Source organism: Acartia tonsa, chromosome 8, assembly GCF_053477335.1.
Source record: "Acartia tonsa isolate MP-2025a chromosome 8, ASM5347733v1, whole genome shotgun sequence".
In the NCBI taxonomy this organism is placed as follows: Eukaryota; Metazoa; Arthropoda; class Copepoda; order Calanoida; family Acartiidae; genus Acartia; species Acartia tonsa.
The window spans coordinates 10,895,839-10,922,749 of record NC_137267.1 but is presented as its reverse complement, the minus strand read 5'-3'; the positions used below and the strand labels follow the sequence as shown (position 1 = coordinate 10,922,749).

Below are 26,911 nucleotides of genomic sequence, written 5' to 3'. Positions count from 1 at the left end.
TAAAAGCGGAAATGCATTTTAAGTTAATTAATTTTGACCAATAGGATAGGTGGATTTTAAACTACCTGCGCTCTAATTGGTTGAATGATGTACGCCATCCAATCAGAGCGCAGATTTTTTAAATCCACCAATCACGGATGCCAAAATTAATTAACCTAAATTGCATTTCCGCTTTTAGATAAAGAATTATAGAAAAAACGAATTTTATAAAAAATCCTCAAAATTTGATGCAGATTTTAAATCTCCCCCTAACTTTAAAATTCCGGAAAACTTATATATCTTAGTGTTCATATAAACTTGCGAGTTCGACTAAAAAATACAATCAAACATAGCTATGTAATTGGTAGGACAATTTTCTTTATAAAAAGAACTGAAATATTTAACAACAAAAGACGTCAGTCTATCCAGTCATCCCCTTAAAAACTATGAAAATCTGCATAGACGTCAAAGGTTGAAGGGGTGTTCACCCCCACCCCCTTGAAACCCTCATTTAACCCCGCTAAAAATAAAAAGCACGGACGTCCCTGAACAACTCCCTGTTTTAACTATCTACAACTAATGAAGCTGTGCTACAAAATATTGGGTGGCAGGCAGACTTTTTATGAACATAAGAAAACATAAATGTTTTGAACTTTTAATTGTTTTAAAAACAAATATATGCATTTATTTTTTTGACAGATTGTATGCATTTTGAGCACATTCCTTTAAAAAAAAACTGCTAAAAAAGTCTTTGTGTTAATTATAAACATGTGAAAAAAATGTTTGGTATGGAATGGAATGCGTTTTGTGCACATTTTAGCATATTTCTCTATCAGGGGGAGAGACAAAGATTATGGGAAACTAAAGCTTAAATAAAATAAAAGAATGACAACATCCAAATAAAGAATTATAATTAAAATTACAAAAAAAAGATTTCTTTAGTTTCATTATACATCTAGCTGAACTGTACAAGGTTGATCATATTATATATTTTTTTATCCTTTTCAAGTAACATTTTCTGTCGTTATTCTTTTACAAATTTCTTTACTTTTACTTTTAAAATTAATATTATTGATGTCATTTAGACTTAAGAGGGTGCCATGTTCACCAAAATATATTATACATAGATAATTATGAAGAAAAGGACTTATCACTAAATTTATCATTAACCAAATAGGCTAACGGCGACAGACATATGAAGGGGAATATTTAAATTTTGAAAAAAGACTTTGCAGCTAAATTTATATTAGAACTTTCAGATTGTTTTCTTAAATTGCAATCGAAAAATTCTAATTCACCTTTAAAATACAATTTCATCCATCTATCTTGAAAAGTAGCTAAGAATACTAAGTTTCTTCCTTACCGTTTTAAAATTTGAAGTTGTATGAATAGTATTTCTAATTACTAAAAAGACAGAGAGAGTTAAGACAATGGGCTGTTTTTTAAACTAGTCCCCAAAATAATACTATTAACTTTTTCTTATTCGTTGGCTTAACAGTTTGGAGACTTTTACTGTATTATTATTGGTTGGTTTAATAAATTTAGTGTACAAACGTTTAAACCACTAGTTTTTATCTACAGAAGGGATATTTTGTGTGTCATCATTGGGGATGTACACCAATTTATCGGCTATTGTCTTATCCCTTTAGATCCCTGGGTACCGTATCTAGGTAAAATTGGTTACAGAAAGAAACTGTATGAAAGAAACAAAAGACTCCACTGCTATTAAAATATCTTACCTTGACATTGGAATCCTTGTTTGCCGAATCCCCTAAAATTAAAATAATTTTTCAGAAAATTGTTAATAGGTATTTATCCCATCGCACAATAGTTAGCTTTCCGCAGATATTATAATGAAAAATTATAAGATTAAATCAAGTTTTGTTAGCCCCGGGGCCGATGGAAAGGCCTAAAAAAACTGGTATTAGTTTTATTTTCTTATTTCAATCTTCGTTGAAAATTGTCAGTAATACGCGGCTATACATAATTTTTCAGTATGGCTGAGAATCCATACTGGGAAATATTTGCTTTATTATGCTTATTATATATTACAATTTTAATACACTTTTAATGAATATCACGCATAAATTATAATAACGAGTACATGAATATATAAAAATATAAATACAGAAGACAGAAAATCTAAATAGTTGCATGTAATAAGTTAATATATTTTTGATAAGACAATACCGACATGGTACATATTAAATACACATATTATAATTTGACTAATCATAAGTTGCACAAAATAAAGTATTAGTTAAAATAAGCTAAATACGAAGAAAAAATAAAAAATAGGTAAAATGAAGATTAGTTGATCGAAATGTTGGCTTTGGCTTTGGTTTACAAATTAATGTAAAAAAGAACAGTTGGAAAATAATTTAGCAACAAAAATTTGGATATTTGGATTAATACTGATTAATTCTGGACAATCGGACGAACAACCAGTTAAACCTGGAGAAAGACTGTTTGTTTTCTTGATGTTGCTAAGCAAACAATAATTTTTTTTAATTCGCATATTCCCATATCCTAGAAAATATTATGACATGTGATATTATTATGTCCAAGCAACAATACTTTTAATTACACTTTACATATACCTACTCAAATAAAATACGAACAGTATGAAAAATTTGGAGTCGGCGTATCTACTCCATATTTAAGGAATGATGCATTGAATTAAGAACAAAAATACGGTAGATGTATGCAGAGGCAAGACAATGGCCGATAAATTGATGCACATCCCCAATGATGATACTCAAAATTGCCCATTCTGTAGATTAAAATTAACTCGTTAGAACACTCAATCAATCAAAATTCAATAAAGTTCCCAAAGTTGTTAAGTCAACGAAAAAGAAGCATGATTGTAAAACTTTGGGGACTGGTGTCCCATCATTCTCTGAGATGTGTGTATATTTGTTCTTTACTAGCATAGCAACTACTGTATAGAAATGTCTACTTTTTTTAGGTAAGCATTGAATTCGTCTAGGGTAGATTTAAAACTAGGGACGCAGATTCTTGAAAATAATCGTCTAAATAATTTAAGAGCAAAATTATTCTTTTTTAATTAAAAGATTATAAAACGCAAAATTTAATTAAGCTTTTAAAAATTTTAATTAAACGTTGAATTTTTTTTGTCGTGCGTGTGTCTAAACAGCATATGGCATTTTATTCATAACGAAGATACACTTTTAACAAGGATAGAAACGATCATTAGCAGCGCAGCAATAACAAACCACATGATGTTTTAAACACCTATAAAAGCAATGCTTAACAAAACAAACGGACAGACAAACAGACGGATGTACCGTAAAAACCAGGAATCTAAAGGGATAAGACAATGGCCGATAAATTGATGTGCATCCCTAATAATGATACACAAAATTTACCCCTCTGAAGATAACAACTAGTGGTTGAAACGTTTCTACGCTCACCTTAATGAACAAATTAATCAAAAGTCAATGAAAGTAATTAAGCCAACGAACAAAGAAACGCTGTTATAAAACTTTGGGGACTTGTGTAATAAACAGCCCACTGACTCCTCCCATCCTGAGTACCAACACATTTAATATCCTTAGTATGGACATTATACCTAATTGTCTAGTAATCCACATTCCAAAAATTTTAAATAAATCGATAGGACAATTCTAACGAGCCTTAATTTACGATACGGACGGACGAAATGACCGACTATATAATATATATTTAGAAAAGCTTCGATTTATAAGTAGAGAAAAACATCGCAAGAAGGAAGAGGCTAATGGTGATTTAATTACTCTACAACCCATTCTTCCCCCAATAGTTACCAGCCATTAAATCTACAGGACTACATATATGGAAGAAGATTAAATATATATCATATTATCATATCCGTGGTTACTATGTATGTATGGAGTTTTATGTTAATTACAAAGCAGACGAATCATGTTTATATCACATAGTATGTATAGAATTATATATAATAGATATAAAGTATTTAGATACATAATATGAAAATCTACCAATAGGAAAACAGAGGAGAAACAATCCGGTCATATTATTGGTTAGAAAGTGTAAATATTTTGGTATTTGTAGTTATTTTAAAATTAATTAAGAATAGTTATATTTTTAAGGTACTACGTCAAACACTAGATACGTCAAACAGTAGATGCGACAAACGCTAGACAGACAAACAGTAGATGCGTCAAACGCTAGACAGACAAACAATAGATGCGCCAAACACTAGACTACGACAAACAGTAGAATTTTTAATTTCGCGACAAACAGTAGAATTTTTAAAGAGCGACAAACACTAGAAGCGACATACGCTGGAATTTAAACTTAAAAAAATATTCAAAGATTTTTTCGTTCATAAATACTAAATTTATATTACTATCAATGCAGGGATCTAAAGGGATAAGATAATGGCCGAAAATATACATCCCCTATAGCATAAAATTAGTGGTTAAAACGTTTGAACACTCAACTTATTAAACCAACCAATCAAATTCATAAAAGTGCCAAAAGTTGCTTAGCCAACGAATAAGAAAACTTTCTTATAAAACTCTTGACCCCCCATCAACCTCATTTTTTATTTTAGTATATTTTAAAATATTACTTTTTTTTTGGGGGGGGGGGGGTAATTTCTTCTAGGGGCAAAATATCTAAGAAGGGTGGTGGTACCCTCCCCCAAATTAGTTACAATCCTTCCCAGGACCTATGAGAAGCTACCCTGTTAAGGAGAATCCGATCGGTTCAGCATTTAGCGAGATCCTTTGGTATAGACAAACAAACATCCTTTTACTTTTTTATAAGGATTAATTCTAGCGTTTGTCGTATCTATTGTTTGTCGCCTTTAGAAAAAATCTAGCGTTTGTCATATTCTAGTGTTTGTCGCATTCTAGCGTTAGTCGTATCTAGCGTATGTCGTGTCTAGGGTTTGTCTGTCTACTGTTTGTCTGTCTAGCGTTTGTCGCATCTACTGTTTGACGTATCTAGGGTTTGACGTAGTACCATTTTTAAAGATAAAGCTTTCCTTGGGTAAACTATATCGTACGGTATAAAAATTTCTTTGCTCGTATTATTGAATTGAATTGTATAACTATAGAACCTTAAATAAATAGAAGGGTTCGTCTGCTAGGAATTCCTTTTTAAAGTTTGACAGATTATGACAATTTAGATCAAATTAGATATTTCATGTATACATATATATTTTATTACTAGGATGATAACATCCATAAGCAGTACAACAATTTAATAAAGTATGAAGGGAGGTAAGATTTAAGGTAATTTTTCAAAAAAAATAAGTACCTCTGAAGCTGCCACCACTAATTTCAAATAATTCTTTTAAAAATGAGGGAGATTTTTTTGTTTTTTTGGGGGGTTGGGGGTGTCCCACCCCCCCAAGAAGATAGCCTAATTCCACCACAGGACCAGTAGGTATATTTCATGATGAGTAGAATCCAATCGGTTCAGTGGTTACCGAGATCTTAAGGGACGGACGGACAGACATTGAGCTACTTTGTAATATAGATATCTTTAAATCAAGTTCAGGATGATTTTAAGATTTTACATACATATTTGGATTGCAGGATCAAGTGATAAACTTTTTCTCCATTTCTTTCTCTATTTGTATGTTTACAAACGCACACAAGGTATTTAAATGTGCACTGCGCTTATATTATGTTTTTATGACAAGATATGACACCTTGCAATTATGATATTTTTTATGCATACAGAATACACTAACAAGGATGATAATATTCAAAGAAGGATAGAAAATTATGCATTCTTTTGTTTATTACACCAAGGATATCAAAATTAATATCCGTATTAATACAAAAAGCAGGAATATTAAGGTATAAGACAATGGACGATAAATTGATGTAAATCTCAAATGATGATTTAAAATTAACCCTTTGTAGATAACAATTAGTGTTTAAAAAGATTTGACACTTAACTTAATGAATCAAACAATAAAAATTCAATGTAAGTCCCGAATAAGAAAACGTTATAATCAAACTTTGGGGACTAGTGTATTCCACAGCCCCAATGTTTTCTCCCTCCCTGACAAAAAAGCGAAAAAATAACTTGATATATATATATATATACAAATATTATATACTTTTTTAAAATTTTAGTTTAAAAAACTTTTTTTTGGGGAAGGGGTTAATTTTTTCTAGGGGCGATTTCTCTTAGGAGGGTGGTGGTATCCTCTCCCAAAATAGTTATAAACCTTTCAAGGACCTATGAGAGGTTACCCTGTTAAGGAGAACCCGATCGGTTCAGCGGTTACCGAGATCCTTCGTTACAAACAAACAGACATACAGACACACAGACAAAGATCCTTTTACTTTATTATAAGTATTTACCAAATAAAATCAGTACAGTGACCGCAGAAAACGGGTTGCTTAAAAAACCTCTTTATAAACTGAATCAAAATTTTAAAAATAAACATTGAGACATTTTAAAATTTAATATTTTTAAAGTTTTCCAATGCTTTCCTGCGGTTTCCCTTTCAGTGTTTGTGTTTTTAGGTCAGGTTAGGTTTTATTGGGTACTGGGTAGACCTACATGTTTAGGGTACCGCAGTTATAGGACACGCATAGTTAGGGTCCCCTCGGGGTTAAGCATTAATCATTTTACAATGAAGAACAACAAAGAGAGGATGGATATAGAATGAAAAAAAATTTTTTTAATCTTTTGGACTGACAGACTAAAAGATTAGTTTAACTTTTAAATTATTTCAATTTAATTTCCGTTTTGTATTTCTGTGTCGATAAATATGATTTTCTAACACCACATTATATTTTCTGAGAAAACAGAGAAAGGGAGACATAGATATTATGTTTATGTTATTCTTATTATAGTTTTATGCAAATATTAGAAGAATATGTTATTATAATATCATTTGTTTTTTTGTTTTGTTTTGTAATTATTATTGGTATTATGCACAAGGGAATTGTTTATTATAATTGTCTTATTCTTCACTAGAAGATCTTGGTTTTTAAAAATAATTTAAAGTGGTTGTCGAAGAACTTTAGTAGCAGTTACGAATCTAGAGGACTCTAGAGGCACTGTAGGGAGGGGGCGACCCTTTACTTTCAATTAAATTTTATTCTTTTAATGTTTGTTTCCAGGGTCGATTTCTCTCTAGAGACATATTTTTTAAAAATTCTTCACTATAAAGTAAAAGAATATTAGTGAGATAAACAAACACAGTACATCCTGTTACTGTTATCAAAGGATTGATTTTCTTTTAAAATAGCAGTGCTGATCAGCTAATGTAACCCCCCTGATGGGTTTGTAAATGGAGATCAAAATGTTTATTTTTTCCTCGTGTTTCTGAACAACTCTAAAAATTGCCAAGCAGTTATATTCTATTTTTAGTAGCGAAGGTACTCTATAATTCACTTTGTCTGTCCGTCCGTCCGTCAGTCCATCCGTAACGCTATGGGGAAAATGGGATTTACTCAGCTCCTATAAAAGATAGAATGCTGAAATTTTTTGACAACATTCCCAACATTAAGTAGCACAATTAACTATAAAACATCACATCAATGACGGTCGGACGTCTTTTTAGCAGGTTTTAGGCTATTTTTTAATTTTCCACATTTTTCCCCATATCTTTGGTGTTTATGGTCCGATTTTCAAAATTTTTTCAGTCAAAGATATCAAAATTAAATTTTCCGTTGTTTAAAGAAAACAACAATGACGGTCAGACTGCCTTTTTGCAGGTTTTTGGCTATTTTTATATTTTTTACATTTTCCCCCATATCTTTGGTGTTTATGGTCCGATTTTCAAATTTTTTTCAGTTATAGAAATCAAAATTAAATTTCCCGTCGTTTTAAAAAAACAACAATGAAGGTAAGACTGCCTTTTTGCAGGTTTTTGGCTATTTTTATATTTTCTACATTTTCCCCCATATCTTTGGTGTTTTTAGTCCGATTTTCAAAAAATTTTCAGTTAAAGATATCAAAATAGAATTTCCCGTCGTTTGAAGAAAACAACAATGACGGTCAGTCCCATCCACCAATTTTTGTGCTTCGCTTCTTATGGATGTTGTCATCCTTGTTAATTACATGAGTCTTCAAATCTTCAAATGCCTTTGATTACTCTTACAAAGAAATATCAACTGTAGAATCCTATTTTACAAAAAAGCAACCAAGCTGAATTAGTTTAAAATACTATTGTGTAATTTGTGGACAAAATCTCTTATTTATAAATAACTCAATCCTATCATCCCCACCCCAACATATATTTAATATACAAATTAGAGCACTTTAAAGAAAGAAAACCTACAGAAAATTTCAAAAAAATGAGGAGAGGGGACCTTTGAGGAGGGGATGGTATAGCTAAATTCAAAATATGTTAAGTTAACCTACCAAGTTGGTTAATTTTATTTAAGAGAAATTATTAATTTGCTGAGTTCAACATTTTGTCTCTGCAATTCTTTTTCACACAAGCAAAAAATATGCTGAATCATTAAAATTCATTCTTTATGCAAAGCAGTGAACAATATTCATAATTCCCCTGATTTTTACTTGAGAGGAGCCATTTTTCTAAGCCTAACCCATGCGGGGGCGGGGGTATTCTAGGCATAACCCATGCGGGGGCGGGGGTATTAACCCTGTTGGAACTATACCTGCGGTGTCTTACTCCTAACTATTACCTAATATAATAATCTTTAGTTATAAACAAACAAAAAACTAGTAAACCCCATTATTTTCAGTTTATTTTAAAAATATTTTAGTGGGGGGGTGGTAGGGGGGGGGTTGTTATCAGCGCTAAAGAGGGTACTTTGGGGCTAGACAGTAGACAGATTAAGAATTATCTTAGCAAAAAATGTCAATCACTACTATTTCACTACTAGGTCCATTTAATTTCTTGTGCAGACATGTTTTTTCTAGTTTCTGCAAGTGTAAAATTCTTTAACAACCATTAAAACATTAATTACATAAATATATTTTCTTGCTGAGTCTTAAATTCTTTAACTGCTTTAAACATTTAACCGACTTGAATTTGAATTTTATACTGTTATAAAAGTAACATGAAGTCTGTAAGTCTGTTTGTGTTCTACGAGAAGTCACCAACTGAACAGTTTAAGACACTCTTCAGGCCTTGGTGGGCGTAGCCGCTGGTTTTTATACTACAAAATATTTTGATATCTTTCTGTCCGTCTATTTAAAGCTTTAGATCTTGGTAACTGCTAGACCGACAACTCTGTGCTTCTCAGGAAATACACAAATACTGTGTATCATGTGTACTACTTTCCTTGATTTCTATTCTCTTAGAACTTTGCTTCTAGAGGCTAGGGGCGAAGCCACTAGTAAGAACTGAAGTAATTGAATATATTCGTATTTTAATATCCTAATCAGCTAGAATAGAAATTTGCTTATGTACCTAAATCTAAATAAAATTCTCTTTTTATTGGGTGTCTTTAAAAATCAATTATCCAGAATTAAGCTAACAGAATTAATTTTAAGATTCTTATTGATAAAATAACTGATTGCAAATTTTCCTGACAGTCTTGCGGCGCAGAGCGCCAGTCCTGGTCCAGACATGGAGGGGTGGAGAAACAGGTACACACTATATAGGCACATACCATGTATTCAAATTCATACAATACAAGACTAATGCTCTTTATTAGGGGCTAAACTATTTAGCCAGCATAAACTAGGGCATGAATGAATATACTGTATTGTTAATTGTAAACACATAATTAGAGAGAAAAAAATGCTTCTGGGCATATTTTGCCCTTAAAGATGGAATATCTAAAGGTAAAGGTGAATAGAAATAATCAATAAAGTTGTAATGCATACATAATTAGAACATTGTTAGGTAGGGAACATTAGTTATCAGTAGGTAACAAAAATTAATCTCTCTACAATGAATCCATTGGATCATTTAACAAGGGAGTGAATATCTCAAAAAATATATCCCTCAGTTTCAAATTAAAATGATTAATATTGAATAAAATTTCATACTTTTTTAATAATTGAATTTTACGAAAGTGTAATCTGTAAGTCAATCCAACTTGTTTTTTTAGAGATTGATCAATTAACTGATCAGACAAATGTATAAGATAATTGTCAGTGCAACTTTACTCTCCATCTCTCTGAGAAGAAGATAATATCATCAATTACAAACTAAACCAGACATTAATCACAACTTTGTGCACATAAGTTTTTTCTTCTCTTCCAATATGCCATAATAGATAAATCCATAAGTAGATATATATTTGATTAACTCTTGTAAATAATGCAAGTTGTATCATTGGTGGTAAAGCTTGTTAAATGCATAATATTTATAAGTTATTTATATAGCTACTATAGAATTTACTTTGTCTGTCCATCAGTAAGTCCGAAACACAATGGGAAAAATGCAATTTTCTTGGAAGCTATTGAAACCACTGAAAGTTTTAGTTCAGATTCCTATTACACTTGTGCATCTTGTCTATAAATTGTTTTGTCCATCTGTCTAGCAGTCAGGCTTTGGAAGACCTAAATCTTTTTTTTAAGGTTTCATCATTTTCTTGCCTACTTTGATAACATTTGTATAAATATTATTTAATATGAATTTGAATAACCAGTGGCCAAAGTGGCGAATCTTCTGATGTTACTACAATTGGAGACTAAACAATCAACAGTTTATTGCTTTAATTAAATATCAAGTAATATCCTTGCAAAATTAAAGATTATTGAGAAATCCATAATGAAAATAAGAAATCAAAATCAATCTGTTGCCTCAAGAGTAAAGATGTTATTGATTGAAGAACTGATTATACCACCCGAAGCTTGAAGAGCTGGCACCACTGAAAATCTAATAAACCAACACTTTCTCATCATCCAGTTAATACAACTACTTTAATAACTAATGTACTCAGATTTTGTAAACTCATCACTTTATTCAAATTAAGCATTGCACTCAAAAAATGGCCTTGATTTGTCAATTATCAAAATATTTAATAGACCATGCAATGTAGATTAATATTTTAAACTACTTGTTGAAAATCAAGATGTAATTGATTTATAATTATAGGTTTATGAAGCAAACAAATTGAAAGTAAATTGCAATTTCAATTTTTTTGCTTTTTTTCTCAATAACAATAGAATAGTAAATGGTCATAAGTGGTTCCTTGATTTGTTGGTGAAAACAGCTGAATCACTTGACTGCCTAGTGTACTCATGTGTACTGGAAGTACAATAGTTATGGAAATTCCTTTAGGATCAATATAATACAAAAGACAAATTTTATATTATGATAGTATATTATAAATATATAAATATTAATCATAGTATTTGCATGCAAAATAATTTCTAGATATTTAACGTAAAAAATTTAATTCGGTTATTTTTCCTTAATAGAATAGAATAAAGTTGGTCAAAATATAAATCTTCTTTAGCAAATCCCCCTTGAGCCTATTCAAACTTTCATAGATTTATCCATTTTCTTTTGAAAACATAATTCTTTGATGCCCGTTAAGAAGAATTCTACAAACAGGTTTATCACTTTCAAGATTTGTAAATCTTTTCTTAGGAAATTTTAATAGTTATTTCTCGTATCATATTATAAACGGCTTTCCGCGGATATAGAATGTACAATTATAAGATTAAAACTAGTTTTTTTAGCCCCGTGGTGCCGAAGGCACCGGCTAAAAAAACTAGTTTTAATCTTATGATTGTACATTTCTATATTCGTAGAAAACTGGGTATAATACGATGCTAGACATAGTTTTTCGTATTCATCAGAACCAGTTCCTATCCACCGGATTCGAATGAATACGAGAAAACATATTCCTGTTATCTTAGTTTGTAAGAGAGGAGGATATTCTTTTCATTGAAATTGCTTTGATATAGTGTTGAAGTCGTGGTTAAGAAAGGAAACAAAATGTATATTATTTTAAGAAAAAAGAAAATTCCATTTATATTTTCAAGAATTAATTCTACCAGTGTAGACATAATTAATGAGACAGGAATATTCTTTAATTCATAGTTTAGGTTAAGTAAGATTTTGAGAATATCCTAAAGGTCAGAGCTCATTAAAGGATAGGCAAAGTTTTTGAAGTGATATTTCAGAGGTTGTTTGTTATCCCATAACAATAACAAGGAATTTAACCTATTTTCATTTTATCAGTTTTGATTAAGATGTCCAAATGAATATCTTTTGGTAAATTGATCATAGAATATTAATTTGGATTCAATCATGTCATGATCAAATAAAGTAAGCAAAAATGATTAAATCATGTTTGATATGTTATCATAACTTAATCAATCTTGGGGCAAGGAAAATAAATCTAAATCTTAAATCATATGAGAGTACTTAAGTGTTAAACTTTCCCTGACCCTAATTTCCAATACTGACACCTGAATTCTTAGTAAATTATATAAAAACTAGTGGCTATGCCCCTAAAAATGTTTTTATTAAAATACCTAAGTTGAGAAATCTCTTGGGGTACTCTCCCCCTAAATAGTTCACAGGATCTATGAGAAGCTACCCTATAAAGAAGAACCATATTGGCTTAGCAGTTATCAAGGTCCTATCGAGATATACTATCCTATTATTATCCATAACTCTTCCTGATTTTTCCCACAGCTGTGTTTTTCTTCAACCCTTTCTTCATTGTTAACTCATCCATTTTGTTGGAATTATCAATTAACAATTACAAACAACTTTCATCTTAAATTCAAATTGTGGGTTTCTTTAAGATATTCTGTTGTATGCAAATATTAGTTTCTCTATTGAGAAAAGTGAAATATATGACACACTCTGTCCAATTAAATTAGAAAATCAAAAAGGATTCTGCTACACTCTTTCTTATCTTTTCAAAGAAGGTTTTAATTGAATAAAAAAAACTTGTAAAATATGCACTCTCTCTCTCTATTCTTTCATTCTTCTTTACAAAAGAAGTCTAATTAGAATACCATACTGTACATATATTCAAATTCTATCTTATCATAATAAATTTAGTTTGTGAAACTTTTCATGTTTTTGAGAACAAAAGCTTGGATTAGATATCTTATTAAAACATGACAAATTAACTTTCAAAGAGAATTTGCTTTATTAATTTACAATTTAGGTTACATCAAAGGATAGAAAATTAAATTTTATTACACAAATGAAAACAACAAACTCAGAAAATTTTATTTAATCATGAAGTAACAGTGTAGCTACTCTATGTATAAAAAAAATTCCATTCGTTTGACCAAGATCTGAGGTAATAACAAGATTAGTTTTCATAAAAACTTATGCCTTTTATATGTTCCATCGTCTACGGAAATAAGTACTATTTTCTCATTTTCTGTTAGCAAAACAAATCCAATAAAAATGGCTAAGAGACTTTGTATAGACGGCCACACATATACATATTACTAGCAGATGGAAATCCAAATAAATCGGCTAAATATGTCATATGTATCCCTTCTTTTGATCTTAAGGGATAAGACAATTTGCTTAATTGATTTGCATCCACAATTATGATAATCTAAATTACTAGAGATAAAAATTATTGGTTGAAAATTTAGTTCACTACTATTTTAGAAACAAACAATACTCATCCAATTAAAGTACCCAAAGTTTTTGAGCCAACGAATAAGATCAGGTGGTTATAAAACTGAGGGTAACACTGTATTAAAACCCAATATCCCCTGCTTCCCTGGGAACAAACTCAACAATTTCTTTTTTTCGGATTAGTATTTTCTTGTCATTGAATTTTATAAGCTTTTTCATGTTGCTTAACTTATGAATCTAATTGTCCTTGTTTGAAAAAATCCTTAGAATTGATCTATCCCTAGAAAAAGTTAAGTGAATACTAACAAAATCCTTAGTCTCACATAACTAAAAATCACTAGAAACACAAATAAATTAGGATAACCAATTAGCTCACAAAATAGGATTATATATGAAAGGAACAAGATACAGTAAAACTTGTCATTTATTTGGCCAGGAATAATGAGAAACTGGGGGGCTAATAAAACTAACACACAAAATCAAACATATCACACACACACACACACCAAAGAGAAAGGAGAAGAGAAGGTAAGGGGTGTTTCAAAGAGAATATTATATGATTGGATTATAATTTAAATTCTGACAATTCAAATTTGTAATTAAAAATTTTAAATAGTTAATAGAAAATACGGTTTTAAGTATCCAATTTACAAAATTTGATTTTTAATTAAAGTGGTTAAAAAAATGTATGATAGAAAGTATCATTATTAAATGGAACATAGTGTAAACAAATACCTCATATTAGCTTTGCTACGCCCAATATTTTTAACATTACATAAAAACATCCATGTTTATGCAAGGAAAGGGTTCCTTAAAGAAAGTTAACAGAATTCAAATTATGGTTTGAAAAATAAATGGTTAAAATTCATAATTTTTCGACAATGTTTTTTTTATTCAACACACTGGCTTTAAAAAAGCTCATTGTTTTTTTAACCAATACTTTGTTATATGATTCCACTAGTGGCTAGAAAATTGGAGAGGATTTTTACTTTTTATGGGTGGGTGGGGATTTTCCATTCCCAAAAAAATAGCCTTGATCACCGCATAACCAGTGGCTATATTCCCTGAAGAGTAGAGCCCAATCTGTTGAGAGGTTGTTACCGAGATCTTAAGCTTCAGGCAGACAGAGAGATATCATACTTTGTATTACATACATCTTAAATACAATTTATATTTTCACATGCATGTACACAGTTTTAGTTTGTAAAAATTTGGCCTTCTCTGTTTATATTGAAATAAACATGAGAGGGAGGAAAAGAAAGAGATACAATAAATTGCCTACATAAAAATACACAATTAGCACTCAAATTACATAGGATAATTTAAGTACCTTAATCCTACAATTTTTTCTCTTGTTACACAAAAAGTTTAAAATAATTTGTTTGTGTAATAAATAATATTTTTTTTGTGAATTTTAATATTTTCCCTATAAAAAATGTATATGCTCTTGCGACCTCTGTTTACATGAGGAACTACGGTTATGCATATGAAGGAGGGTTTAAGAGGTTTTTTCTATAAAGCATATTTATAGCCCTTGCGGAGGGCTCTTACCCAGTGAGGCTTTTAGAGCCTAATCTAACCTAAAATAAGCATTTAAAATATAAAAGTTCTAACAATTTCAGCCCCAGCCAATAATTAGATCAAATTATCAACTACAATTCTTTAGAACAAAGTTTGGTTTAATGCTATTTTTAACCTTTTATGATTGATCTTCTAAGCTCAGACTTGAAAATTAGACTTGAAGGGCGGCTTCGTAATAATTGATTTTGAAAACACATCCCCCCAAAAAAGAGGATTTGGGAGTGTGGTATAGTTTATAAATTGAATGTGTAAAAAGTAATATATGTGGCTTAGTTGTATGTATACACACTATACATATGTATCTTAGGCCTAGGCTACCTAAAGGGCATCTCATTCTAGATGTATGTACATGAGTATACAATTCATTTCATGCAGATTATAGTGAATAAAAAATAATAATTTTTGTTTGCAGGAGTTATGTGACGTTTAATAGCTTTCATTATTTGATAAAACATCTAAATATATCAAAAGAAAAAAAAGTGATTAAGTGAATCAGTGTTTTCCTTGAAACCAAGAAGGTTAGTATTTATCATTGAAAAAATAAAAAGTGGTAGGATGCTTGTATGGGCGTCTGTCTGACCCTTAAGATCTTTCAAACAATAATTGAATTATTTTTTAGGAAAGTTTTATTAAAGTATTTTTAACAAAGAAGTTAGCTGAATCTTTGAAGAAAAATTAAATATTTGCCTTAATAAATTTTTGGTTTATTATTACTTGGAATTACACCAGATTATTATGTAATCTAATAAAGTGAAACTTATAGCGGGCTAAAAAAAATACCCCCATCCACTTCCATGAACAAACTGACCAATATACGAGTTCCATATTAGCAATCTAAATAAACGACAATTTTTCCGCTGTCATAACATCCACTTATATAAAGCATCCATTATTAGCATAACATTAATGTATAACAAATTAGTATTTCTATTATTATCTATTAAATTCAGCTAGCTTGTCATGGCTTTTGACTATATGTGGATTATTAAGTTGAATGTCCAAACGTTTTAACCACTAATTGCAATCCACAGAAAGGGTAATTTTGAGTATCATCATTAGGGATGTACATCAATTTATCGGCCATTGTCTTATCCCTTTAGATCCCATCGTGGCTTATCATAGTTTTTATATTAAGCTTCAGACAGACAGGGATTTAAAGATAGGACATTGCACATTAAATTTTTTTCTTCTTTATTTTTTAAAAGAGTTTTGCCCATAGTAGCTTGTTAAGTAAATTTAATAAGTAGCAGATACAATTATCTGCCATTGTCATCTCCCTGCCTGCCTGAAGGACGAGGGAAGTTGTATTGTATCTGCGCTACTCACATGAATGAATAAAAATAAATATTCTGAGCATAATAATGATTTGTGTGTTGATTAATACTTCTTAATGCATAAATAAGCACATTAACCAACAAAGTAAATATTTCACCATTTTCCAACTTATATTTTATGCACCTCCCGGAGGGAGGGGAATGTACACTAGCTAAAAAATAACTTTCTTCATACTTTCACCCAATAAGGGGTAGGTTGTGCTAAAATTCTGTAAAGGTGTGAGTTTTAATGCTTAAAAACAGTAATAAAACGATAATATTCACTATGTGTATATCTTATTGAAAAGAACTATAGACAAAATATCTTTTATAAGTTAACATAAATTTTATCGTTCTACCTCTGTTTTTAAGCCTTAAAACTCACACCTTTACGGAATTTTAGCACAACCTACATCCCCCTTTGTTGTGCCAAAATAGCAATTGGGATTATCAATCACATTGTCCTATCTGCGCATCTCTGCAAGATACCAAAGATATAATTTGCAAGTTGGAATTTTTTGAGGAAAAATAGCAAATTAAAAGGAAAATATCAATATTTGTTTTTGTCATTAATATTTTTGAGCGAGAATTTCTTTACATAACAAGGATGACAACATAAATAAGTGACAAAGCACAAAAAATCATGTATAAACAAACAGACAAAGTGAATTATACAGCGGATGTTAGGCTGTCATAAAATTAAAAACAGAGAGTGATAATGTGCAATAAATCATATTAAAAAATCACGTAACCTTGATAAAAAAAATTATTTATGTCTTATTACCGACATACCGAGGGTCCAAGTATTTTCTCTACAAGGTGCTAATTGATACGGGGTATCTTTGACAAAAAAAAATCATCTGTTTCTTTTAAATAGCAGCCAAGATAATCATGTTCCCCCCTTAGCATTACGGACGGACATTCAAAGTGTACTATAGAGTACAACAAAGCACATAGTGTATAAATATTTATCTATAATACAAAGAAGAACGATGTCTGTCCGTCTGTCCGTCTGTCCGTCTGACCGTCTGTCCGTCTGTCTGTCCGTCCGTCCCTTAAGATCTCGGTAACCACTGAACCGATCGGATTCTACTCTTCAGGGTATATACCTATTGGTCCTGTGGTGGTTTTAAGCTATTTTCTAGGGGGGTGGGACACCCCCAACCCCCCCAAAAACAAAAAAATCCCCCCCCAATTTTTTTTTTTTTTTTTTTTTTTTTTTTTTTTTTGCAGAAGATTTCCTTGGTCCTTTGTTCAAAAATATTTTTTATTCCAGCATTTATTTTGAATGAAAGAATAGCAACATTCTCTTACTAAAAACAATAAATATTAATTTTTTACGAATTTCGCCTTAATTTTTTTTATCACCTCTTGGGGCAAAGCCCCTAGAGGCTAGGGGCGAAGCCGCTAGTGTTATTATATAGTATAGGTGTTAATTATTAAAATAAAATAATATGATATACATACAAAATGATATATAGGCATAATAAAGCAAATATTTTTAAACATTAAGAAAAATAATTGAAATCTTAAACCATTACTCTTTTTGCTACCCTAGGGTAGGAGGATAATTAATATCTTAATTGGCCAATGTAATAACTAACTAATGATCTACATTTTATTTGCAAATCGTTACAATTAATTTTGTATAAAGAAGTACGAGAATATGAAATGTAGCAAAGCTTTTTTTAAAAATAGATAATGATTTTTTTTTTACTTCAAAAACCAACACAACAAACTTGTAGAGCAGCTTTGCTTGAGAAGAAAAAACTGACTTACCAGATGAAATCCTTGCAATGGCAGCAAAAAGTTGGATGTTTGAAAAATCTTGGAATAAACTTGTGATTCTTTACTTCAGATATATTCTTCTTTTTAAGGGCTCCTTTTCTTGCTCTGTGACATTTCAAAACATATCGGTCATTGTCACTTTTAAATTTTGAATTATTTTCCAGTATGGCATCAAAACCGATTCATATCCGCTGAATTAGAGCCGATTTTAAGTCATAATAAAAAAATCATGTTTAGAATTGTATTACAGACAGCTTTCTTCAAATAATGAAATAATGGTCATAATGTTAAAATCATTGTGTTAGCTTAGACCGAAATAAATCTTATAATTCTTTATTTTTCTATCCGCGGAACAAAATAATCAAAATTCATGAGAAGCTTGCTTAATAGATTGGCTTAGTGAGTAGCGTTTTATTTCTTTTCAAATACCCAGCTCTACAAAAAAAAATTGTGTTTTCCGTTAGCACTACCACCCGACCGACCAACTAACGCAACGAAAGGGTATATCTTTATAACATTATAAAAAATTGATTATTAATTAATGTAATAAATTAACGGTTGTTAGTACTTTTAATCACGATTTTCTTTAGAGCAAAAACTATTCAGTAAAATTAATAATATCATATGCTATATTCTATCCTCTTATTATGTAAAGTAGTAAGTTTTTTTGTCTGCAGTTTAAGATAACTACTATAGCGATTCAGTTTTCCATTTCAGAGAAGCATGTCAAAAGACCTGGAATATTTTTATATTAAAGACCTGGTATGGTTTAAGGCTATTTTACAGCCCATCCTTTAAATACGGAGACACTAAATGCTTGAGGCATTAATATTAAAAAATCTATGAAAACTATTTTGTTATACATTTTGTTAAGGCTTATTTTTTATTATTGTTACTTTGTATGAATAAATATGATAAAATTACATTTTGAACTTTCCATAAAGTTTGTCTAACATGATTTTACACTTAGAATCATTTTACCTCCCTCTTCAAAACTTATGTTATGTTCATGCAATGAAAATAAAATTATTACATTTAATATACCTATGTACATTAAAATATTTTGAAAAGACTTAAGGCAATAAATAAAATTCAGAAGGTATTTTGAAATGAAAACAACAAAGAAAAATGTGTTTAAATGAAGCGCCATTATTATAGAGGCAAATGTAACAGCTGCTTTAATGTTTTTTTGGATAGTTCAGGCTATTTTTGTATAAAGGCAACGAGCAAACATTTTAAAAAAATATTTATCTTTTTATATTCTTTTCCTTAATCACATAATATTTGGTAACACCATAGAAACACCCTTAACTTTTACACCTTTGGGAATAGTACAGTTTACATTTACATTGATTATATATCTTCCATAGACAAGTAGTTCTAGCACTGGCGTTAATGATGGCGTGCCTGCTTCCTTGTGGAGAGGTGAGAGAAGTTTAAATGGTACCAACTGCTAGTATGTCTTGCAAGTATCACTATGAATTAGAGTAGGTGGAATGCCAAGCTCATAGACAGGCGCAAAGGTCGTGCAATTAAAGGAGTTGGTTGTCTGTTGAATGTTAATTTATCTAATATCCTATAGTGGGCGTTAGAAAAAAAATTCTCTCAAAAAATAACATTAAAAAAAAGAATATAAAATTCTTAATCTAAGTTTAAATTGCTATATTACTTTTTCAAAAACCACAAAAATCACAAAACCTTGATAAACTAAAAGAATAAAAAAAAGTTTATTTGATTAAGCTAAAACAATCGATATAAAATAACAATATAAAAGTATTCTATAGTAGAAAATATACTCTATACTTCATCCTGTCCGTAAAGTTAAGAGGAAAATGTTTATTTCTCGGCTATTATCTCAGATAGACTGTTGATTGTTTTGTTGATAACACCCCTTACTAAAGAGCATCCAGCATACAACTTACATGGTCCGTCGGCCTGTCGGATATGCTTAAGAGTTTTTTTCTGTATCCAACTTTGTTCGTTTGTCCATCTATGATTTTTTAAAGCTTAACTAATTGTGGATGTTGTCATCCTTGTTTTAAATGTTACTTAACTACGGATTGTTATATATGTATACAAGAAAAAATAATAAAGATCAAAGTGAACTGAGCTCTCTCAGAAGATATTATGTGATTTATTAACAATACATGCGTAAATTATGACCATAATCATCCTTGCTAAATTGAAAATATTCAGTTTTATATGCACGTCATGATTGGAGTTTTTTTCTATGAATAAACAAACAGTAAACACTTCGTTGTATTGTGATTAGGAACCATATACGGTTTAGGCTTTGTAAGAAATTAAAATCAATAGCCTATCAAATAAATCTATAGGTTTTATGTTTGAAGCTATATAAATCTCAGAAATTGCTCGACCGAAATTCTTGTACTTTATGGGTAAGCTTTGGTCTTGTGTGGTTTTAAGCTATTTTCTGGCTCCCCTCCCCCTCAGTTGACCAAGGATACGAAAGTAAAAAGCATATGTTTCATTTCTATATAATGTTAGCCCCCTAAAAAGTTTACATTTTTCATTGTACCAATGCAATGCAAGACAAACATTTCCATCGCAGTTTAGAAATTAATAAATTTTAATATTAAACATAGGTTTTCTACACTAAATAGAAAATTAAATGAAATATCGACACAACCCTTTTACCTCTTTACATATATTTACTCTTCTTGTAAATAGTGTTTCTGCATTTTAACCTTTATTTTCTTTAGGCTATTTGATATACAACAAAGACAAAAATTTGCTTTCTAATAATTTGGGCGAAGATTATATTCAATTGTGCCATCTTTCATAAACAGGAAATTTTTTCAGAAAACACTGAAGAATAGGATATTTTTGAGGATTTATAGTCCAACCTATCCTGATAATGATAATTTTCTGGTTCACACTTGAAAACACACATACATAAAAGCTTATTTTACCCCCATTAATTGGAAAAGGAAAAAAAATAGAAACCATGGCACAAAAAGAGAAATCATATTGCCTAACAGTTTAAATATGATATACTGAAAGTTCAGAGCCTAAATAGTCTTTTTATCTTGTGCCACTATGATTTTAAAAAGTTTTAAAGGCATGTAATAGAAAAATCTTTGAAAGGCAAACATATTGAAATACCTAATTTTAATAATTTTAAGTTTTACTAAATAATGTCGGGGTTAAATACCTCTGTATCTCCTTGATCAGCGGGGCACTAGGGCATGAATCCTTGATCAGCGGGGCACTAGGGCATGAATGAATCGCGTCAAGAAAAAAACACTGACAATCATCTCACATTAACAAGGCGGCATTAAATATTGATTAAAGCTAATAAATAGAATGGAAACTTTTTTAAATGAGAAATAGCAAGTTCAGATGACAATAAACACTGAAGTTAGAAATGAAAAATGGTATTATGCTATTAATCCCTTTTTTTTATTAATCATATAACTTGGTAAGGGGATTACTAAAGCATAATTAGGAAAGCTTTTTAACTCTTCTTGCGTTCATTTAATTACGTTGACTTTTTCGATTTTTTGATTAATTTTACATGCTGAAATTGTCTTTATTGGAATGGTTGTTCCTAGTAAGATAAGGCACAATGATATAATCATAGCATCTCATTATGCATCAATACATTCTATTTCTGTACAAAAATTGTAATGCTAATTCTAATCTTGTCAATGTTCACTTGTCCGTCTGATATGTTGAGCTTCGCTTTTATAAATGTTACCATTCTTGTTAGACATAATAATTACTGTGAAGAATAATCTATTATTTATTGTTCGTTCCTTGAATTCCTGATTTGTATCGGATATGTAATATGTTTACTGTCTAAGTAAAGTCCAACTTGTGAAAAACTGAATTTAGTAAATCAAAGGTATATACAGCTGCAAATAAGCTGTGCATTTCAATGTCATTTGGAGCGCTTAAATTTTTATAAGCAAAATTTTTTTACAATTAGGATAAGTTCGTCAATTTAGGTATGTTATGATTGTCGTATAGGTTTCAAACATTGCATGAGTATTTCTGTAAGTGTTAGTTATGATTTAGAAAGCGTAGCAACAACGCACGTCCATTTTTAACATGCTGATTTTTTTTCTTTAATGACAATAACTTTAATATGCAATTTTGCGACATTTTTACATCATAATTATACACAATTTTGTTTGGTCTGTCACACTAAATGTGTTTATATATGTTTGCCTTATCATCTTAAATTAGATATATGATTTTATGGGTAATGTCATACTTGTTTCTTTACGGACGTATTGCCTACATGGGCCATTTTATTAAAACAATTTTTGCGGCTTACTGGGGACTCATGCGCGGCTGCCGAATCCAAGTTAATCTGTCCTGTATTTTGTCTTGTGTTAAAACGTTAAATCCTACTTGAAATGTCTGATCATCTTACTACAAGAATATAGTGAAAAACAAAATTCCAAAGAACTAATTTCCAAACTTTGATATATTATATAAAGATTTTCTTGAAACCTATAATTTTCTTTTTCAGTATATTCAGTATATTTCACTTTACAATTAGTCGGTCCGTCAATCCGAAACGTTATGGAGAAAATGTTATTTTCCTAACTACTATTTAACAAACTATAAAATAAATATTATTTTGGTAACAGGAATTTGAATCTTATATGTTGTTGTGAATTTTAAAACCATTTATAAAGTTTCCAGTAACCCTAAGGAATATGAATTAATTTAGCCCCCGATTATGATCAAAGAAGGCTACAAGACTAACCCTATTGAAGATCAAAATTTTCCATGGAAAAGTTTGGAAATTTATACATTGTGTAAAGCCTATCTAATCCTATAATATAAAGTAGAAAGCTTTTTTAGTTCAGATTTAGTTAAGAAAAGCCCCAGGATTGTTTAAGGCCATATTATTAAAAAAAGTCACCATTTCTCCTTTTCGAAAACAGAGCCACTAGATGCTAGGGACGCAGCATCTAGCAATCAATAAAGTTTTAAAAATAACATAGTATTAAAAAATTGTGGTTTCAGTGTAATGTCCTATCCCTTCATGATAGTTTCTTCTTTTATACCTTTAGCTATGCGAATAAATCTATTTTAAACTATTCAAATAATGGAGATAATAAAAACCATATAGAACAAATATAAAAAACCTATCTGATTTAAACTAGCTGTTAAATATCAGAAATTAAAAGGATATAGTATGTAAACTTTTCCAGAGATATGAAAATGAAATAATTTTTTCCTATGGCTTCGAAACTAATAAATTATCCGAAGGATTAGAACCGGTTCTCAGCCATACTTTAAAATCATATATAGAATCGAATTACCGATAGTTTTCCACAAATACTAAAATAAAATTCATAAAATAAAAACCAGTTTTAACCTTCGGACCCTCTGGGTTAGAAAATAGTTTGAATCTTATAATTTTTCATTTTAAATTCAGCGAAAAGCTTTGTATAATACGAGGCGATAAGATTTTCTTCGCGAGATTTGAAGTGTTCAAATTTGATTATAATTTACTTTTACTGGAAAAATATTTTTTATGAAGATGTCATATTCCTTACTGTTGCATTTGAAATAAATTGATTTTGATCATTTGACACACACCAAATAAAATCAAATAGAAACATTAACAAGATTGTTAATGTCCAAGGAACGAAAAATATACTTAAGAGAAAGAGAGAGACAAAAACAGAGGCAAAAGAGAGAGAATGAGTAAATCTGAGAAGATATGAATAAAAGTATAATATGCATGGAGGGAGGGGACATTGGACTGAAAATTTCAACGGAACCAAGCGTTTTATAAACATTCTTTCTATCTTAATTGGTTGGTTAAAATTTTCTGTGTTAAAACTTTTGGGAATAGTCCCTTTCGTGGCAACGCTTCTAAAGGGGCGATTCGTCGTATTTTTAAATGGCTTTTTATTGGTTATTTTAGGTTAGGTTATATTGGGTTAGATGATTGCCCCACAGGATAGGCAATTGGCCCCACAGGGTTAGAGCCCCCAGCAGAATCTAGAAATAGGTGAATAGCTACTGTGAAAAATACGAAGAATCGTCCCTTAAGGTGCGTTGCCAAGAAAGGGACTATACCCAAAGTTTTAACACAGAAATTGTAATTTACAAGAAAAAGTTATTTTGTTATCATCATTGAGATCAATTTATCGTCCATTGTCGTGCCCCTTTATATCCCTGAATAACATTTTGACATTTGCTGTATATATTTATAGAGGAGCTTCGCACCCCCAAAAAAAACTTGACTCTTCCGTCCGTCTTTGGCCACTTTTTCCTAACACTAAGAACACAATAAAATACAAAAACTTTACACGCAAAAACACAATAACAACACACACACACACACACACAAACCAGGGATCTAAAGGGATAAGACAATGGCCGATAAATTGATGTACAATGTACATCTTCAATAATGATACACAAAATTACCCCTTCTGTAGATGGCAACTAGTTGTTGAAACGTTTGGACAAATAAAAATCTAATAAATTCTCCTAAAGTTGTTAAGCCAACGTATAAGGAAACGTTATTATAAAACTTTGGGGACTAGATTAATAAACAGCCAAATGTCCCCTCCCTCCCTTCCTGCACACAAACACACACACGAACACAAAAAAATATTTGGTAACACAAAAAGTTTTATGTTTTGACACTCAAGTGTTTTTTCATAGTATTTGGAGTATCAACTTTTTTTTAACTTATAAGAGAGGGATATACATCTGAATAAAATAGTTCCTTTATATCCCCTCTGTCTGTTTAAATGTCGTTTAAGATCTCGTAAACTGCTTCGTTGAAGTATTTTTTTGAAAGTCTCATATTGGTCCATAGAGGAATTTAGGAATGCTGTTTTATGACCTCTCCCTCCTCCTTAAAAAATCATAGAACCTAAATCAAAATTATTTTGGCATGTGGTCAAAAAGATAAAAATCTGTAATGTTAATTTTGACATAATTGTGTGTAAATATTTAACTGAATAGAATCTTACAAAAAAAAAAATTTTAAATAAGCTGAATTTAAACAGTTTAAAATCATATATTGATATCATTAGTTTATTTTTAATTTTGATTTGAGAAATATAAAAAGAAAAAGCTTCACTTTTAGCAAGGAAAAGGTTGTCATTGAATTGTATAACTACTATCTTGTACGTGGATGCGTCTCTAGAAGCTAGGGGCTATGGGGCTATGTATTCCTGGGTAGAAGGAGGAAAGAAAATTATCCTTTATTTTAAAATAAAATAGCCTAAAACCATCCTCAAATGGAATAAGTTAAGTGGCTAGAGATATCTTAAGGAAAACATAAAAAGGGGCTTGTTCCTTCATATAATAGGATACTTTGACTTACCTTTTTTTCTAATTTAGAAACAATCTTAAAAGTTACCACCAAATATTTTTGTATGTTCTGACAATTTTGATATGTTTATTCCTTAGCCGAGTTTCTCCGCCCTCGACCTCCGCCGGCTCTGGCTGCTCCTTTGTCTCCTGGACAGCCAATGGATATAAATTATACGTGGATATTATGACAGGGGAAAAATTGTCGTCATTTTAGGTTGATATTTGCAGTTCGTTAATCCAGTAGGAGGGGAAGATAGGGCTTAATGGGGTGGATTGGGGAATCGTTATTATAGCCCGCTGCATGATTCACTTTATCAGATAAGATGAAAACTGGTAAATAATAATATATCCATTCCTGAGTCATCCTTTCTATGCCGTAGGGTCAGGTCACCAAATCACGTTATGGAAATCCTTGAAAAAAAAACATCTATTTTAATAATGTTTTAAGATATTTGCGTATTAAACTGTGCTAAAAAAACACCAGTTTTCCACTTATGTAATATGCTAAGTTATTATTTTTAAGTGAGGCTTTTTTAGGTCCTAGGACAAACGCAGGAGTCCCAAACGTCGGAGTGGACACTTAACCTAACCTAACCTATTTTAGACCATCCTACAGGTTTTTTAAATGCCTAACCCCTACGGGGGGTTTATTTGTACATTCATATCTTAACCTAACCTAATCTGTATAGAAATGCTTAATTGAATTAATATTTTACCACTTCTGCGTTTGTCCGATCCTGGAACCCTTTTTTATGATTAGAGTTGGTTCGTCAGTAACAAATGGCTCTAATGTAAGAATTGTCCTATCTATTTCAAACTTATTCATTACAAAAATGCCCGCACGTGCATTTAAAACATGTTGATTTTTAACTTTTGTATAGAATAATCATCCTATTCATTTTAGTTTTGGCACAATGATTCCTAGGATAACAAGGTACAATTATTTTAATATAAGCATCTCTGTAATCAAGTCCTAAGTTCTAACACCTACCTCTTAAATTAGATTGCTCTTTGAAGTCAGTTGAAGTTTAAAAATACATTGTTTATTAAGTCTGAAAAATAATAATAATTAATTACCTACACATCAATCAATATTAAATTTATCTATATTATTTGTAGAACTCCAAGCTTAAATTGATTATAATTGAATAAGTTTGTTTAACCATTTTTCTATTTTCTTTGTACTGAGACTTTTTTCTTGTTATTAGCATGTTAATGCTGCGCTTCCTATATATTATTTGTACATTGATAAATAAAAGAAAACTATGATATATATACCTTTTTTATAATTCTTTTTTATCAAAGTACTTTCTATGTATAATGAAAAAGTATGTATGTATGTGTTTATACCATTTCAATTTGATTTAGTTTCACCAAATTTTATTGGTAATTTCCTATTCTAAACCGTTCACCACCCCACCCCCGGGCCCTCCTCCCC

The 26,911-nt window shown here is 30.5% G+C and overlaps 1 protein-coding gene and 1 long non-coding RNA gene across 6 annotated transcripts in view; both read right to left on the bottom strand.

Annotated features, from left to right (window-relative positions):
• The window catches only part of Pkc53E (Protein C kinase 53E), a 72,925-nt gene extending 46,398 nt beyond the window's left edge, over window positions 1–26,527 (bottom strand). For all 5 annotated transcript variants that reach the window (XM_080169029.1, XM_080169026.1, XM_080169028.1 and 2 more), the window contains exons 1-5: window positions 26,465–26,527; window positions 25,832–25,884; window positions 25,567–25,623; window positions 18,142–18,257; window positions 1,719–1,750 (exon numbers count right to left, since the gene is read on the bottom strand). In XM_080169029.1, the coding sequence (XP_080025155.1) occupies window positions 1,719–1,750; window positions 18,142–18,257; window positions 25,567–25,623; window positions 25,832–25,837 (211 nt within the window). In that variant the 5' untranslated portion in view covers window positions 25,838–25,884; window positions 26,465–26,527. The remainder of the gene's footprint in view (window positions 1–1,718; window positions 1,751–18,141; window positions 18,258–25,566; window positions 25,624–25,831; window positions 25,885–26,464) is intronic.
• LOC145325979 (uncharacterized) lies at window positions 9,480–10,782 on the bottom strand. The gene is made up of 3 exons (XR_013881692.1): window positions 10,705–10,782; window positions 10,548–10,592; window positions 9,480–9,547 (listed from the first exon to the last, which is right to left on the bottom strand). It is a non-coding gene; the product is annotated as an uncharacterized LOC145325979 (long non-coding RNA).
• Window positions 26,528–26,911: the final 384 nt, after the last annotated feature.